Genomic DNA, 13,759 nt, shown 5'->3' on the forward strand with positions numbered 1-13,759 from the left:
AATTTTATTTTTTTAAATATATCTTCCATCTTCACAAAGTTTGTTTTCTCAGTCGGTTGAATCATGTCATCTGGACTTCGTTTTTTTGTTAAAAAAAGAAACGTTTCGCCCCTCATCCAAGAGACTTCGTCAGTCTGAGGCCTAGCCATCTGGTATTACCCAGAAGCCACCCTGACTCTTGTGTTTCAAGCCTGCCTCAGATACCCCTGAAGTCTGGCCTTTTCACTAATGGTTTCAAAAACACAAAGTTTGTTTTCTCAGTCATCCAGGTATATAACAACAAAAAAGGTTGAATCATGTCATCTGGACTTCGTTTTTTTTGTTAAAAAGAAACGTTTCGCCCCTCATCCAAGAGGTTTCGTCAGTCTGAGGCCTAGCCATCTGGTATTACCCAGAAGCCACCCTGACTCTTTGTTATCTTCCATCTTCTGTTTTTAGTTTTCCACACCGCCTTTCAGTCTAGCTTTTTTTTTTCTCACTACTTTTTCCTTTTGATTGTCCTTTTGGTTGACATTTTATTTAAAAAAAATTTTTTAATTAAATTTGTATGCCTTTTTTATGATTGCCTATTGTTGTCATTGTTATCCACTGTTGTCATCCCTCTGTAAAAGTTCAGTTCTTTCTTAAATGAGTCCCCGAAGCTCAAAGGGATTAACCTGTGTAAAGGTTGAATGAAAAATAAATCTTCCATTTTCTGTGACTAAATGAAACAAATTAATACTTAATGTTTTACTGGACTGAACAAATAAGACACACCAAATTTGATTCGTACTTATAAGATCAAATTGTGTTTATGCATAATATAGATAAACGTGGACCATTATAGAGGTTCTGACCCACACTTCATACAAGTTGGTGGTGGAAATTTAGAGTTGCATTCGGGCCTAAAAAAATCAGACCCAGCCCGAGCCAGTATCATTTTTTTCACACACCGATCCGACCAATTAACTGTAATTAGAGGCCCGAACCTGAAACAAAACTTTTTTTTAAATTAAGCATTTACTGCTTTTGTAAGCAAATCAATTTGACATGAGTTTTAAAAACGTATTTCAAAGAAAGGAAGATATAAGATTTCTTGTTTATTAACAAGAGTCAGCAGATTATGATAGTTATTATAGTTATTAACGGTCAGCAAACGCACGCAGCCGACGGACTATCTTTAACCTTTCTCATCCGGCCAGTTGGACCCGAGCGTTAAAACGGCATCAAAAGCCTGGGTCCGACCCGGCTCGCCCATCAAGAACATAATTTTGACTCGAGCCAAAAATCGCAACTCTAGTGGAAATGCACACCTTGTTTTTTTTTTATGTAAACATTATGGACACGAAACAGCAAAATGTATAAAGAAGCAGAGCTGTCCAAAGCGTGGAGAAGAACATAAATTTGAGGAATAGGCACAAGAAAGTGCTGCATCTGTTGGGCCAACACATGTGGGGGATGTAAGTTGTGATAGAGGGCTATAAAAACTATTTAAAATGCCTAAAAACACAAGCAGAAGTTGTTGAGTGATGATGAAAATGGATCATCGGGTGAAACAGACTCAAATCCCACAAACAAGTAAACTTAATCAGAGAATATCCCACTGACAGCAGAGAAACACATTTTATTCATCACATAAGTCATTAATTGTTCTGATCAAGCTAAACACGCAAAGATTATAATAAATTTGAGGGAAGCTGAAGAGTTTTGGGGGATTAAAGAATAGGGGTGTAAATCACCAGCTTTACCACGATACGATATTATATTGTTTGTATGACGATACGATTTTTCTCGATATCACAGTCAGTCACGATACGATTTCAATTCTATTGGATTCACGAGTCTGCGATCGATATGTTGTGATATCAAATGCCCATCTCATTTACATATACATTTACAAAAACAATTCAAATATGATTTAACCATTTTATTTCTATTACTGGCACCAGGCATTTAAATAAAAACGTCTTTATCTTAATTAATGAAAAAATAAAAATAAATGACGTGTTCAGTATAGTCTCACATTTCTCATGTTTAAGTGCATTTTTTAAACCAGTTAACTTAAAAGTGCCCCGATGACCTTTCACCTATAAAGAAACAATCAGGTATTGAGCTTGCATAACATGGCTGTCAATGCCGTGTTTCTTCTTCAGGTGAACGGCCAAATTTGTGTCCCCCCGCCCCCCCCCACTATTTGTATTCACGCTGTCACCTGTTGCACACGGCGTGAGTTTTGTCTGTTGAGCCGTCGTCCTGTTGGAATCCAAAATATTTTCACAGAGTTGATTTAAATCCAGCAGGAGAGTGAATGTCATCATCTGTGTTTTCTGCCTCGTCTGTCATGTTGCTGAGGCGGCTGCAGAGCACAGCCGCGCACGGAAATGGTGACACAGACGTGCCTTGGGAATTTCAAAATAAAAGCATATTTTAAATATGACAATGTGAATCGACGTTTTAGTTTTTCCACGACATAACTGAATCAGCCATTATCTTTTACCCGCTTCTTCCATTTGTGGGTCGCGGGAGTCGCCGGTGCCCATGTCCAGCAATCACTGTGCGAGGGGCGGGGGACACCCTGGACAGGTCTCCAGTCCATCACAGGGACACAGAGACAAACAATCATTCACTCTCTCACTCACACCTAGGGACAATTTAGTTACCAATCAGCCTAACATGCATGTTGTTGGTCTGCAGGAGGAAACCAGAAGACCCAGAGAAAACCCACACATGCAGGGGAGAACATGCAAACTCCACCCAGAAAGGTCCCAGGCCAGGATTTGATCCAGCAACCTTCTCGCTGGGGGACAACTCTACCAACTGTGCCACAGTTTAAAAAATAAATTTAAATGACTAAACAATTGTCAACAATCCTCAAATTCAAATGGTATCTGTCCCGTGTGGACAGTCATGTGTAAGTTTAAAGTTATCTCATGGCTGAACCTTTGTCCACAACACTCACATTTAAGAAGTTTCTGTCCAGTATGGACTTTTGCGTGAAAGTTTAAATTTGACTTCTGCCTAAACCTTTGTCCACAAAACTCACATTCATATGGATTTTGTCCCGTGTGGACTCTCATGTGCGGGATTAAACTACTTTTATGGGTATACCTTTGTCCACAAACCTCACATTTAAATGATTTTTGTCCTGTGTGGACTCTCGTGTGAATGTTTAAACTGGACTTCCGGGTAAATTTTTGTCCACAAATCTCACATTCAAATGGTTTTTGGCCGGTGTGGACTCGCATATGTCTGTTTAAATTTGTTTTCTGGCTACATCTGTGTCCACAAAACTCACATTCAAATGGTTTCTGTCCAGTGTGAACTCTCATGTGTGAGACTACACTTTTTTTCTCACTAAATCTTTGTCCACAACGCTCACATGCAAATGGTTTCTCTCCTGTGTGGACTCGCATGTGTATTTCTAAATGTGCTTTTCTGTAAAATATTTTACCACATTCATCACAACTAAATGATTTTGGTCCTGTCTGGACTTTCCAGTATGACTCTACATTTTTCTTCTGATCCAAACAACTTGAATGTCTTCCTGTTGAATGACATGTCAAGTGTCTCTGAAGAGACTGGTTGTGCAGAAATTGTTTACCACACTCAGAGCAGCTGAAACATTTGTTGACAGAGTTTACAGCTGACTCAGGAGCTCTGCTCTCCTTCCAGTCTTTGTCACCGTCCTCAGTTGTTGACCCAGAGTCTGACAAGTGTTCCAGCTGAGAGTCAGGACTGTTCCCATCCTTGTCCTCTTCATCATCCTCACTGACTTCAGTCTCTGAAGAGCTGGAAGCATCTCCATGAGGATTTAGATCTGGGTTCCTGATGGTTTCTGCTCCTCCACAGTCCTCTCCATCAGCTTCTACTTTCATCTGGTCAGCTGAGCTGCTGGTTGGAACATCTCTGTCCTCCATTTGGTGCTGATGAAGCTGTGAGAACAGAGGCTTCTCTTCATCATCCTCACTCTTCAGAGGAACTGTGGTGAATGAAAACCTGCTGACATCAGTCTCCTCCTTCACATTGAGCTGATCTCCCTCTAAACTGGTCCAGACTTCCTCCTGTTCCTCCTTGATGTGGAGGGGCCCTGGATCCTGCTGATGAAGCTGTGAAAACAGAGGCTTCTCTTCATCATCCTCACTCTTCAGAGGAACTGCAGTGAATGAGAACCTGCTGGCATCAGTCTCCTCCTTCGCACTGAGCTGCTCTCCCTCCAATCTGGTCCAGAAATCCTCGTCTTCCTCCTTGATGTGGAGGAGTTCTGGGTCCTGCTGGTCCACATCAGGCCTCCATTCCTCAGGAGCATCTCCTCTGATCAGCAGAGTCTGCTGAACATCTGCAGGAAACACAGACAATATGGACTGAATACAACTTTATATTCACTCATACACCACTTGTGTTGTTGATTGATGTTCTGTGGATCAGAACTGTTCCAAGTCAAAGGAACAACATTTTATTCAGTAAGAGACAAATAAATGTCTGATTATCATCTAAATGCCAATAATATTTAAATGTGATCACCTGATACTGGTATTTGAACATTTTTGTTTACCTTAAAGCTTTACTTCAAACTACAGAAGTGTATTGGGGAAAGTTTTGGGTCAAGCTGACCTCCGCTTTCGGGAAAGGAACATGTGTGTCTTACGGGAAGAGAACCAGCATCAGAAGTCTGGGCGTACGGCCAGAGATGGGGTCTGCTTGACAACTTTGCAATAACAAGGTTATGTTTATGAAAGCCTCTGACGTACATTTAGGATATAAAGGTGATCAGGGCTAGTTTGAGAGGTTGGTTTTTTTTTTGTCTTTGTGTGTCCAGCTGTTCGGTCCGACCTGCGAGCTGTATTTTACAATAAACCCTGACTTTTCACAAGTGTCGTCATTCATTTTATTTCATACCTGCAAACTCACAAGGGATGAAAAAGGTGACAAACTTAGTGCCACCCCACTCCCACCCCAGAAGATTTTGTCATTTTTAACATGTAAAAAATTAAACATTATGGTACCAAAGTTCATGCTCAATCATCCACGTACCAAATCCAATAATGCTCCCACAGGTCATCAGGACAGTTTCTTTTTTTAGAAAGACATTTTGCGCTCTATAAGTAAACTGTTTCCCCACCAAGCAGTACACTCCTTAAATTGGACAAACAAACCAGTTATGTTGGTGCCAAGATGGTCTCTTTGGCACGCCCCCTCCTCCGGTGCCAGCCCTCTTCCTCGTGAACAGTCATGTCAAACTGGTTCATCTTAGCACCAACATAACTGGTTTGTTCCACTTTGGAGTAAGCTGTTGGGGAAATAATCAGTTTTGTGTTGTGTGTTTCCTTGACTGATGAAGCACTCTGGATGGAAGGTGAAACGTTTCAGCACAAGAAAAAAGAAACTGTCCAGATGACCCGACTAAAAAATGTTGGGATTGTATACCTGGATTATTGAGCATGGACTTTGTTGGTTAAGGAGAAAGACTTCCTGCAAACCGTGGCGCAATGAATTGTGGGATATGTGAACGTCGTGATTGGACTACAAATGCGGGCCTTGAAGGACACAGGCCCTGAATGTAAACAGCCTTAAATATCTTTTCTGCTAAGTGTGTAAAACTGCATTTTTATCCTTGATGACATTAGTTTGGATAGCGCATCTCCAAACTGAGAATTATTAAGAGATAAAAACAGCCTCCCGCTTCTTAATCTAATAATTTAGTTTCTACATCTTGTCCACCTTAGCGCTAGCTTCCGTTAGCATGCTAAGCTACAAACACAGACAACAGATTTAGTTAAGAAGTTAAATCCATCAACTACCTAGAAACCACAGCTAGCTAACATCGTCTGATGCTGAACGAAACAAACAAACCTGCGCTCATTTTCTCTCCAACTCGACAGTTCCTCTTCGTAATCTGAGATTATTCCTTCAAAAAGACCCGATGTTTCTCCACAGCTTCCTCCAGTCTGTTGGACCCGCTGTCCCCACGGTTTTACTCCTCGGTGAACTTAGTTCTAGGTTGGATCTTGGACACCTTGACTCCGTGGATTCAGCGGTGTCTTCGACCCGTTTCAGCCGCTGCTGGCAGCGAGATTACGGTCAGATCTCCTCCGCGCTGTGTTTTATTCTCACCACTAGATGGCGGTAAAGGTTGTCCTAGTGTGATCCGGAGAAAACAAATGAAGTTCTCATGTCTCTTTTTTTATTTATTTTTTTACAAATGTGTCGAATAACCTACTTGACTCAAAACACCATTTGTGTACAAGAAATAGAAAAATAAATTGTTTTCATGTTGGCTGGATGAAATATCAATTTGTGTGGTTCAACAAAATAAAATCATTTTGTGAGAGACCAGATATTGGACTGTGATCAGTTATTGCTGAAACAAACACATTTCAGTCTTTATTTAAACTTTGGTTAGAGATTGTTCTGTCACATAAAAAAAGCAGGAGCTCAGTATAAAATATATAAATATCTGTTGTGTCATGAGGATAAAACATTCTGGACCACGCTTCATTCCTTCAGATGATTATTCTGCTTTTACAGAACACAAACGGTGCATGTTTATATTGATAAAAGTTTTTAGAAATGTTGTGATTTTTATGACTGGATGAGTTAAGGCTCTCAGGAAGTCGGTGAAAATGAGTGTGGTGCTGCTCTGGCTTGTCACGAGGCCGCTGCACATTGTTGTCTGCAGAGAAACCGAAACACAGGATCGTGCGACTGTTGCTGCTCTTCACCAGCTTCAGGCGCACAAAGAATTAAAACACACATGCAGTGAAACAGACCGGCATTTCTGCTGAGTAAGACTTTAGTTTGGACCAGACTTTGGTGTTCCAAGACCTGAAAAGACTCACTGACACAGGATGGAACAGGTGTTTTTAATTAAGAAGACATGAAGATTTGTGGAGAAAGAGATATGGTGAGAACTCCAAGGGGAACCCCCCCCCCCCCACACACACACACACACACACATTATACGTCTATAAATTACAATATGATTTCACAGTAAACATAGATTGATTAATCACATCAAGTCATGGAGGCAGGGGACTTGCAGCACATTTGAGTGGAGTTACTGGGTCTTTAAAGAACCAGAAACTGGTTCTGCTGGTGTTTTAACACGGACATCATGAAACCTCATGTCTTGGCCAGACATTAAATTACTCATTTGGAGAGACTTGAGGGGAATATGATGCACATGTCACTTTAATAAAATCACACTTCAAAACTTGAAATGAGTCCCCTAAACTGGGCTTTTATTTTTAAGGTCTCCTCCATCATAGATTGACAAATATTTTAAAACTATTATTTAAGGGTTTTTTTGTTTTTTTTTTAAACATATTTGTTTACTAATGTTTGTCCATTCATCCATTGAGCTCCTTGTTTCGAAGTTGGGTTGCAGTGGCAGCAGCTTAAACAGGGAGGTCCAGACATCTCTTTCCACAGCCACCTCCTCTTCTAGACAACCATGAGACATAGTCTCTCCAGTGTATCCTGGATCTTTCCCAAGGTCTCCTCCCAGTCTGACATGCCCGAAGAACCACGCTAGGGAGGTGCCCAAAAAGCATCCTTACCAGATGTCTGAACCACCTCAACTGGCTCCTCTCGATGTGGAGGAGCAGCGGTTCTACTCCGAGTCTCTCCCAGCTAACTGAACTTCTCACCCTGTCTCTAAGGGAAAGTCCAGCTACCTTGTGGAGGAACTCATTTCAACCGCCTGTATCCATGGATGATCTCGTTCTTTCAGTCACTACCCAGAGTTCATGACCATATGAGGGAAGGAACGTAAACTGACCGGTAAACCATACCATACCACTTTATTTATAAAGCACTTAAAACAGCTACAAGGCCAACCAAAGTGCTGTACAGACAAAACAACAGGTAACACAGGTAAACAAAGAGCTTTGCCTTACATCTCAGCTCCCTCTTCACCACAACGGACCAGCACAGAGTGTGCAATACTGCAGACGCTGTACCAATCCATCTGTCAGTCTCACGCTCCATTCTTCTCTCACTCGTGATCAAAACCCTGAGATACTTGAACTCCTCCACTTGAGGCAGAACCTCACCCTCGACCCAAAGAGAACAAACCACCCTTTTCCAACTGAAAACCATGGCCTCAGATTTGGAGGTGCAGATCCTCATCCCAGCCGCTTCGCACTCGGCTGCGAACTGCTCCAGTGAGAGCTGAAGGTCACGGCACGATAACGCCAACAGGACCACATCATCTGCAAAGAGCAGAGAAGGAATCCAAAGGCCACCAAAATGGACTTTCTCCCTTTTTTCTTGACCCATTGTATTTTATCATTTTTTTGTCTTGTCATACTTGATATATGCCATGTCATATAAGTTTTACTTGATACATTTGTCTTAAAAAACTAATTAAAAAAAAGACAGGCAGTAGAACTGAATTTTTTTCTTCTGCTCACAGTGGGACAACCTTTACCACCATCTATTGGTTAAAAAAATACAGCAAAGACATCACAAAAACTTTAGCATTTGAAATTCTACATTTGTTTAATAGTGCAATAATATACATTGATTCACTTTGCAAAATTCACTTTTACAAATAAAGGTTGAATTGTCACAAAAGAGGGATGCAATTGGTAATACCTTAGAATCTAGTTGGTTTTTGTTACTTTTTTAGCCATCCTATTTGTTAAAAAAAAAGTATGACTTTTTATAACTGTTTATTGTTGTCGCTGTTGTCCATTGTTGTCATCATTCTTTGTTGAAATCAGGTCTCTCTTGTAAATGAGTCCTCGAGGCTCAATGGGATTTACCTGTAGAAATAAAGGTTGAATGAAAAATACTTCATTTTTTATAAAATAAATATATACAAAGGTGACATTATAAAAAAAAAAAGATAAAAGTGACTGAGTCTTATTTGTCCAGGCTAGTGAAACAATTCAGCATTACCTGATGTTCTGACTTGAGATGTAGTTTTTTTTTGTTTTGTTTATTTGATTCGTTCAGTAATTTGTTGACGGTCCCTAAAAGAACCAGCGTTCAGGAGGAGGGAGCGCGCGGAGGAGTTCTGACCGTAATCTCGCTGCCAGCAGCGGGTGAAACGGGTCGAAGACACCGCTGAATCCACGGAGTGAATGTGTCGAAGATCCAACCTAGAACTAAGTTCACCGAGGAGTAAAACCGTGGAGACAGCGGGTCCAACAGACTGGAGGAAGCTGCGGAGAAACATCGGGTCTTTTTGAAGGAATAATCTCAGATTACGAAGAGGAACTGTCGAGTTGGAGAGAAAATGAGCGCAGGTTTGTTTGTTTCATTCAGCATCAGACGATGTTGGCTAGCTGTGGTTTCTAGGTAGTTGATGGATTTATATTTTTAACTAAATGTGTTATCTGTTTGTAGTTTAGCATGCTAACAGAAGCTAGCGCTAAGGTGGACAAGATGTAGAAACTAAATATTAGATCAAGAAGCAGAAGGCTGTTTTTATCTCTTAACAATACTCAGTTTGGAGATATCCTATCCAAACTAATATCATCAAGGATAAATTAATTCAACATTTATTTCTACAGGTTAATCCCATTGAGCCTCGGGGACTCAATTACAAGAGAGACCTGATTTCAACAGAGTGATGAAAACAATAGACAATCATAAAAGAGGCATACAAATTTTCTTTTTTTACATTTTTTTAATACAAATTAAAATAAGATGGCAGAAACAGCTAGATTATATGGTGAACGTAGAAAACTAAAAACAGGAACATGTCTGCGTTGGTTTTTGCCATGAACTACCAGATGTTTTGAAGCCACTTAGAGGTCAAGGTCGAGAGCTTCAGATCTTTTTGTAAGATGTTCCAGGAAACAGGAGCGGAATAGGAGAAGGCCCTTTTGTCTAGTTCAGTCCTCATTGAGGGAACACTGCAGGTAATGATGTCCTGAGAGCGCACGCTGTAGCTGCACTCACTCAGAGACATGTAGGAGGAGATGTATGAAGGCAGCAGACCAAGATTTAAAGATGAAACTGTACCAGTGAGAGAGTCTGTGTGAAGTTAATGATGACCAGTTAACCAGTGAATACTGGGTGCAGTGGTGGGTACGATAATCACAGCCAGTTATGAATCTTAGCGCACCATGATAGACAGCGTCCAACATCTGCAGGGTGCTTGTAGGAGCGTTCATGTAAATAACGTCACTGTGGTCAGTGGAGGGAAGGAAAGCAAACAATAAATCAAGAGTTTTACACACTTAACAAAGAAGATATTTGGGCTGGCAGGTGGCGCAGTTGATAGAGCTGCCGCCTCTCGACCAGATTTTTCTGTTCAAATCCCGGTCCGGGGGTCTTTCTGGGTGGACTTTCCTCAGTCTTCCTCAGACTGAGGAAGTCTCTTGGATGAGAGACGAAACGTTTCTATATATATATATTTTTTTTTTTTTGAATGTCCAGAGGACCAGATTGAACTTTTTTGGACGTGATACATCGTTTCACCAGGAAGTTGGTTAACGTGGGAGGATCGGCACATAAGCGCGGGAAAGAGATGTGTACCTGCAAAAGACATTGTTCAGTCTGAAATGTGTGAGTGAGTGAGTTGGGTGGTGTGTATTGGGATGTTTTCTGTCTGATGGATGAAAATAGTCTGGATACCCATTCATTTCCTATGGCGGTCACTTCTGACTGGGAACACCACAGGTATAACAATGTTGATTAAAACACTCAAAATTCAATGAAAAAGGTGATAATCACTTTTATATGTTCAAGTGCATAGTGTGGAGGATATCATAAGGCCTTGAGGCAATCAGATCTAAAACACAATATTTATCAGTGTTTTAAGTTGTAAATTGGTCCGATTTGACCCGAACACGACAGGAGGGTTAAGATGTTATTAGTGTGGCTTTATTTTATGGCTATCTGTGTAGCTAGCTAAAATCAAAAGCTAACTAAAGATTGACAGTAACAGATAAACCTTAGTTTGCAAAAATGTGCTCATCCATGGTCAGCTGGTTAAACAGTTCACATAATGTTCACCGTTTCTGTTCTCTCAGGAGCCTCTGACCCTGATGTGAGGAGGACAAAATAAAAGCAAGATGAGGGCCACAGGACAGTCACAAACTTTGTTGTTAAAAGTTTGCTGCCTTTTTCTACAGTGGAGGCTGCATGGAGGAAGAAAGTAAGCTGAAAAGGATATTGTTGACCAGTAGGGGTGCACCGATTGCAGTTTTCTGGCCGATCACAGATTTCTATAAAGTCTCACCTGCAGGTTCTGATTTTGGCCGATACCGATTTTGTTTTATAATCAACACCGTCAGGTGTTATAAGGTCACAATGCACCTTCAATTTTCAATCTTATTTTGTTGAAAAACATACCCTTGAACAATATCCTAGAAACAATACAAACTTGTTTTAACTGGCCATGAGATAGTGCTCTGAAATATAAATGAAGTTCAGACAATTGTTGTTAAAACATAAAAATCTGTAAAATCGGTTTCTCATACAAGTATTGGCCAATTTCCCAAAATTAAGGAAATCGGGGCCGATAAATCGGTGCACCCCTATTGACTAGTTAAGCCTTTATCTCTCAGCCTAGATAATGTTTTTTGAGAAATAATAACACAACCATGTTATTGTTGATGTTTTGTGTTCTAATGTCAATTGGGGAGATGATAAAGAGCCCTAAACTCCAGAGAACCACAGAGAAGATTCAGGAAGAGATACAAAAAGTACAGAAGTCTGCCATCAACCCTAACTTCAGTGAATCCAGTGACCTGCTGGTGGAATGTGAGGGACACTATGCTGATGCTATCAAACTTGGCAACCAGCTATCTGTGTGCAAGCATCATCCACACCCTCAGAGCAAACATTTTCCACTGCTGGAGACACCATCAGCCAGGAGCGGATGGGTTTGTGTCCAGAGAAAGCAGACAGCAGTTTTTCTTCAGAAAAATCAACATAAGTGAAAAGTATGTAGCAGTGAGCATTAGACAGTGACATGTCACTGGTTTGAAACTGTTATTTTGACCAGAAAATTGTTTATTTTTATTTAAGAAAACTACTTGGAATGGAAAAATACCAAAGCTAAAGAATAAAACTCACAATTTGTACTGTAATGTGTAACGTAATTTTCTTTGTTAGAATTAATATTAATTATAAAATTGGTACCAAAAAAAGTACAGTTCAGGAACCGATACCGAAGTGAAGGTACTGGTACAGAATTTTTAGAAATGTACCCAGCCCTATGCTTCAGTCTACGGCCTGCCAACCAGATCTGTCCCATAGGTAGCAGTGAAGGCTACCTATGGGACAGATCTGGTTGGCAGGCCATAGACTGAGAAAGTCCTCTGGATGGGGGACAAAACGTTTCTCACTTAAACTGGTCCAGATGACAAAGTTTAACCTTTTTAGTTCTAACCGACTGTTTTCCTTTGTAAACCTCTAAACTTTTTGTGGTTAAGATACACTAAGGCAACCCTTAAGATTTATACACTGCTCAGTTCATACGTTGAGACCAGCTTGGGCCCTCTTAAACTGAAATGGACTTTGAGGAATCCCTATCAGACTCAGTATGGCCAAAGATCATTCAGAACATTTGTTCATCCTCAATCTGCCTGAGATGTGCTGTAATTCAATGCAGACTGTGGTTTGCATTGGTCCAAAGACAAACTGCCCAAGATTAAAACTGACCTGGATCCTCCATGTAACCACTGTAAACAAACTCTAGCTGCTCTTACACACATTCTGGACTTTTACAATTCTGTTGTTGATACTTTCTCTGGAATATATGAAAAAAACTGTGTACCTGTCACAATTCATTTCATTGTTTGGGGTGGTCCTTGGGGATGCATTCTTTAGCAAGTACATAAGGAATATGATTGCTTTTGGCTCTCTTCTAGCCAGGAGACTAGACTTATTTTATGCAGAGGGCAGGATCCACATCCCCCGACATATGAACACTGTTTAAAAGAAGCTGTGTCATATTAATTTGGAAAAGAATAGAAATACTGTGAAAAGATCTGTTCAGATTGTGGGACACTTGGCAGCCAAATATATATCTTATATTGAAAGTGTTGTCAGCAGATATTAATGTATAGATGTCATAAATGCCTCTCTGGTGTGTGCTCGTCTGTGTGGCTAATCCGGTGTGGGAGGGAATTTTGCTTTTATTTTATTTTTTATTGTTGTTGTTTAAAGTGTATGTTCTGAAAAAAAAAGAAGACTTTGATTTACAAAAAACAACATTTTTGTTTGCAAACTTTCAAGCCAGAAATGCAAAGGGATGGATTCTGGGACCTTTTGAAAACATGTCAATTTCTTTTTTTCTATACTTGAGCAGAAATGGACATTTCCCCCCATTCTGGATTGTGTTTGAGCAAAGTTTTCAAAATGTCAGCATCTCATGTGCCTGAAAAAAATTCAGCAACTTCTGTCCATTTGTGTTTAATTTTTTTTGGGTAAGTTTTGTTTGTTTGTTTTAATTTAGAGCTGTGTCAATGGAATAATGTCTCTAGGTCATTTTTGGTCTTTTACTAATTAAAGTACCAGTAATTGTTATTTTTAAAAAGGTATTTTAAGGTCACCTACAGACTAAAATACAAAAAGTATTTTTCTTTGTTATACCCATGTTGGTGATTCCACAGAAGTGTTGAGAGTCAGGATTGTTCCCATCCTCATCCTCTTCATCGTCCGCACTGAATTCAGTCTCAGAAAAGCTGGAAGCATCTCCATGAGGATTTAGATCTGGGTTCCTGCTGGTTTCTGCTCCTCCACAGTCCTCTCCATCAGCTTCTACTTTCATCTGGTCAGCTGAGCTGCTGGTTGGAACATCTCTGTCCTCCATTTGGTG

General features: G+C 40.3%; 2 protein-coding genes across 4 annotated transcripts in view; one reads left to right on the forward strand and one right to left on the reverse strand.

Annotated features, from left to right (window-relative positions):
• Positions 1-2,794: 2,794 nt before the first annotated feature.
• Positions 2,795-6,066, reverse strand: LOC119412003 (zinc finger protein OZF-like). Of its 2 annotated transcripts, none has more exons than XM_037678976.1 (2): positions 5,830-6,066; positions 2,795-4,315 (listed from the first exon to the last, which is right to left on the reverse strand). In XM_037678976.1, exons 1-2 carry the CDS (start codon positions 5,837-5,839, stop codon positions 2,841-2,843), a joined length of 1,485 nt encoding a protein of 494 aa, XP_037534904.1. In that variant the 5' UTR covers positions 5,840-6,066; the 3' UTR covers positions 2,795-2,840. The 2 variants fall into 2 exon arrangements, with proteins under 2 accessions (XP_037534904.1, XP_037534903.1); XM_037678975.1 differs by having other exon boundaries at positions 2,795-4,327.
• Positions 6,067-8,972: 2,906 nt separating this feature from the next.
• The window catches only part of LOC119412004 (zinc finger protein OZF-like), a 22,790-nt gene continuing 18,003 nt past the window's right edge, over positions 8,973-13,759 (forward strand). For both annotated transcript variants that reach the window (XR_005186920.1, XM_037678978.1), the window contains exon 1: positions 8,973-9,230. Coding sequence is in view for 1 of the 2 variants with exons in the window: in XM_037678978.1 (XP_037534906.1) it covers positions 9,221-9,230 (10 nt within the window). In the remaining variant the exon portion in view is untranslated. The remainder of the gene's footprint in view (positions 9,231-13,759) is intronic.

This window comes from Nematolebias whitei, chromosome 7, assembly GCF_014905685.2.
Source record: "Nematolebias whitei isolate Nwh7 chromosome 7, NemWhi1, whole genome shotgun sequence".
Classification (NCBI taxonomy): domain Eukaryota; kingdom Metazoa; phylum Chordata; class Actinopteri; order Cyprinodontiformes; family Rivulidae; genus Nematolebias; species Nematolebias whitei.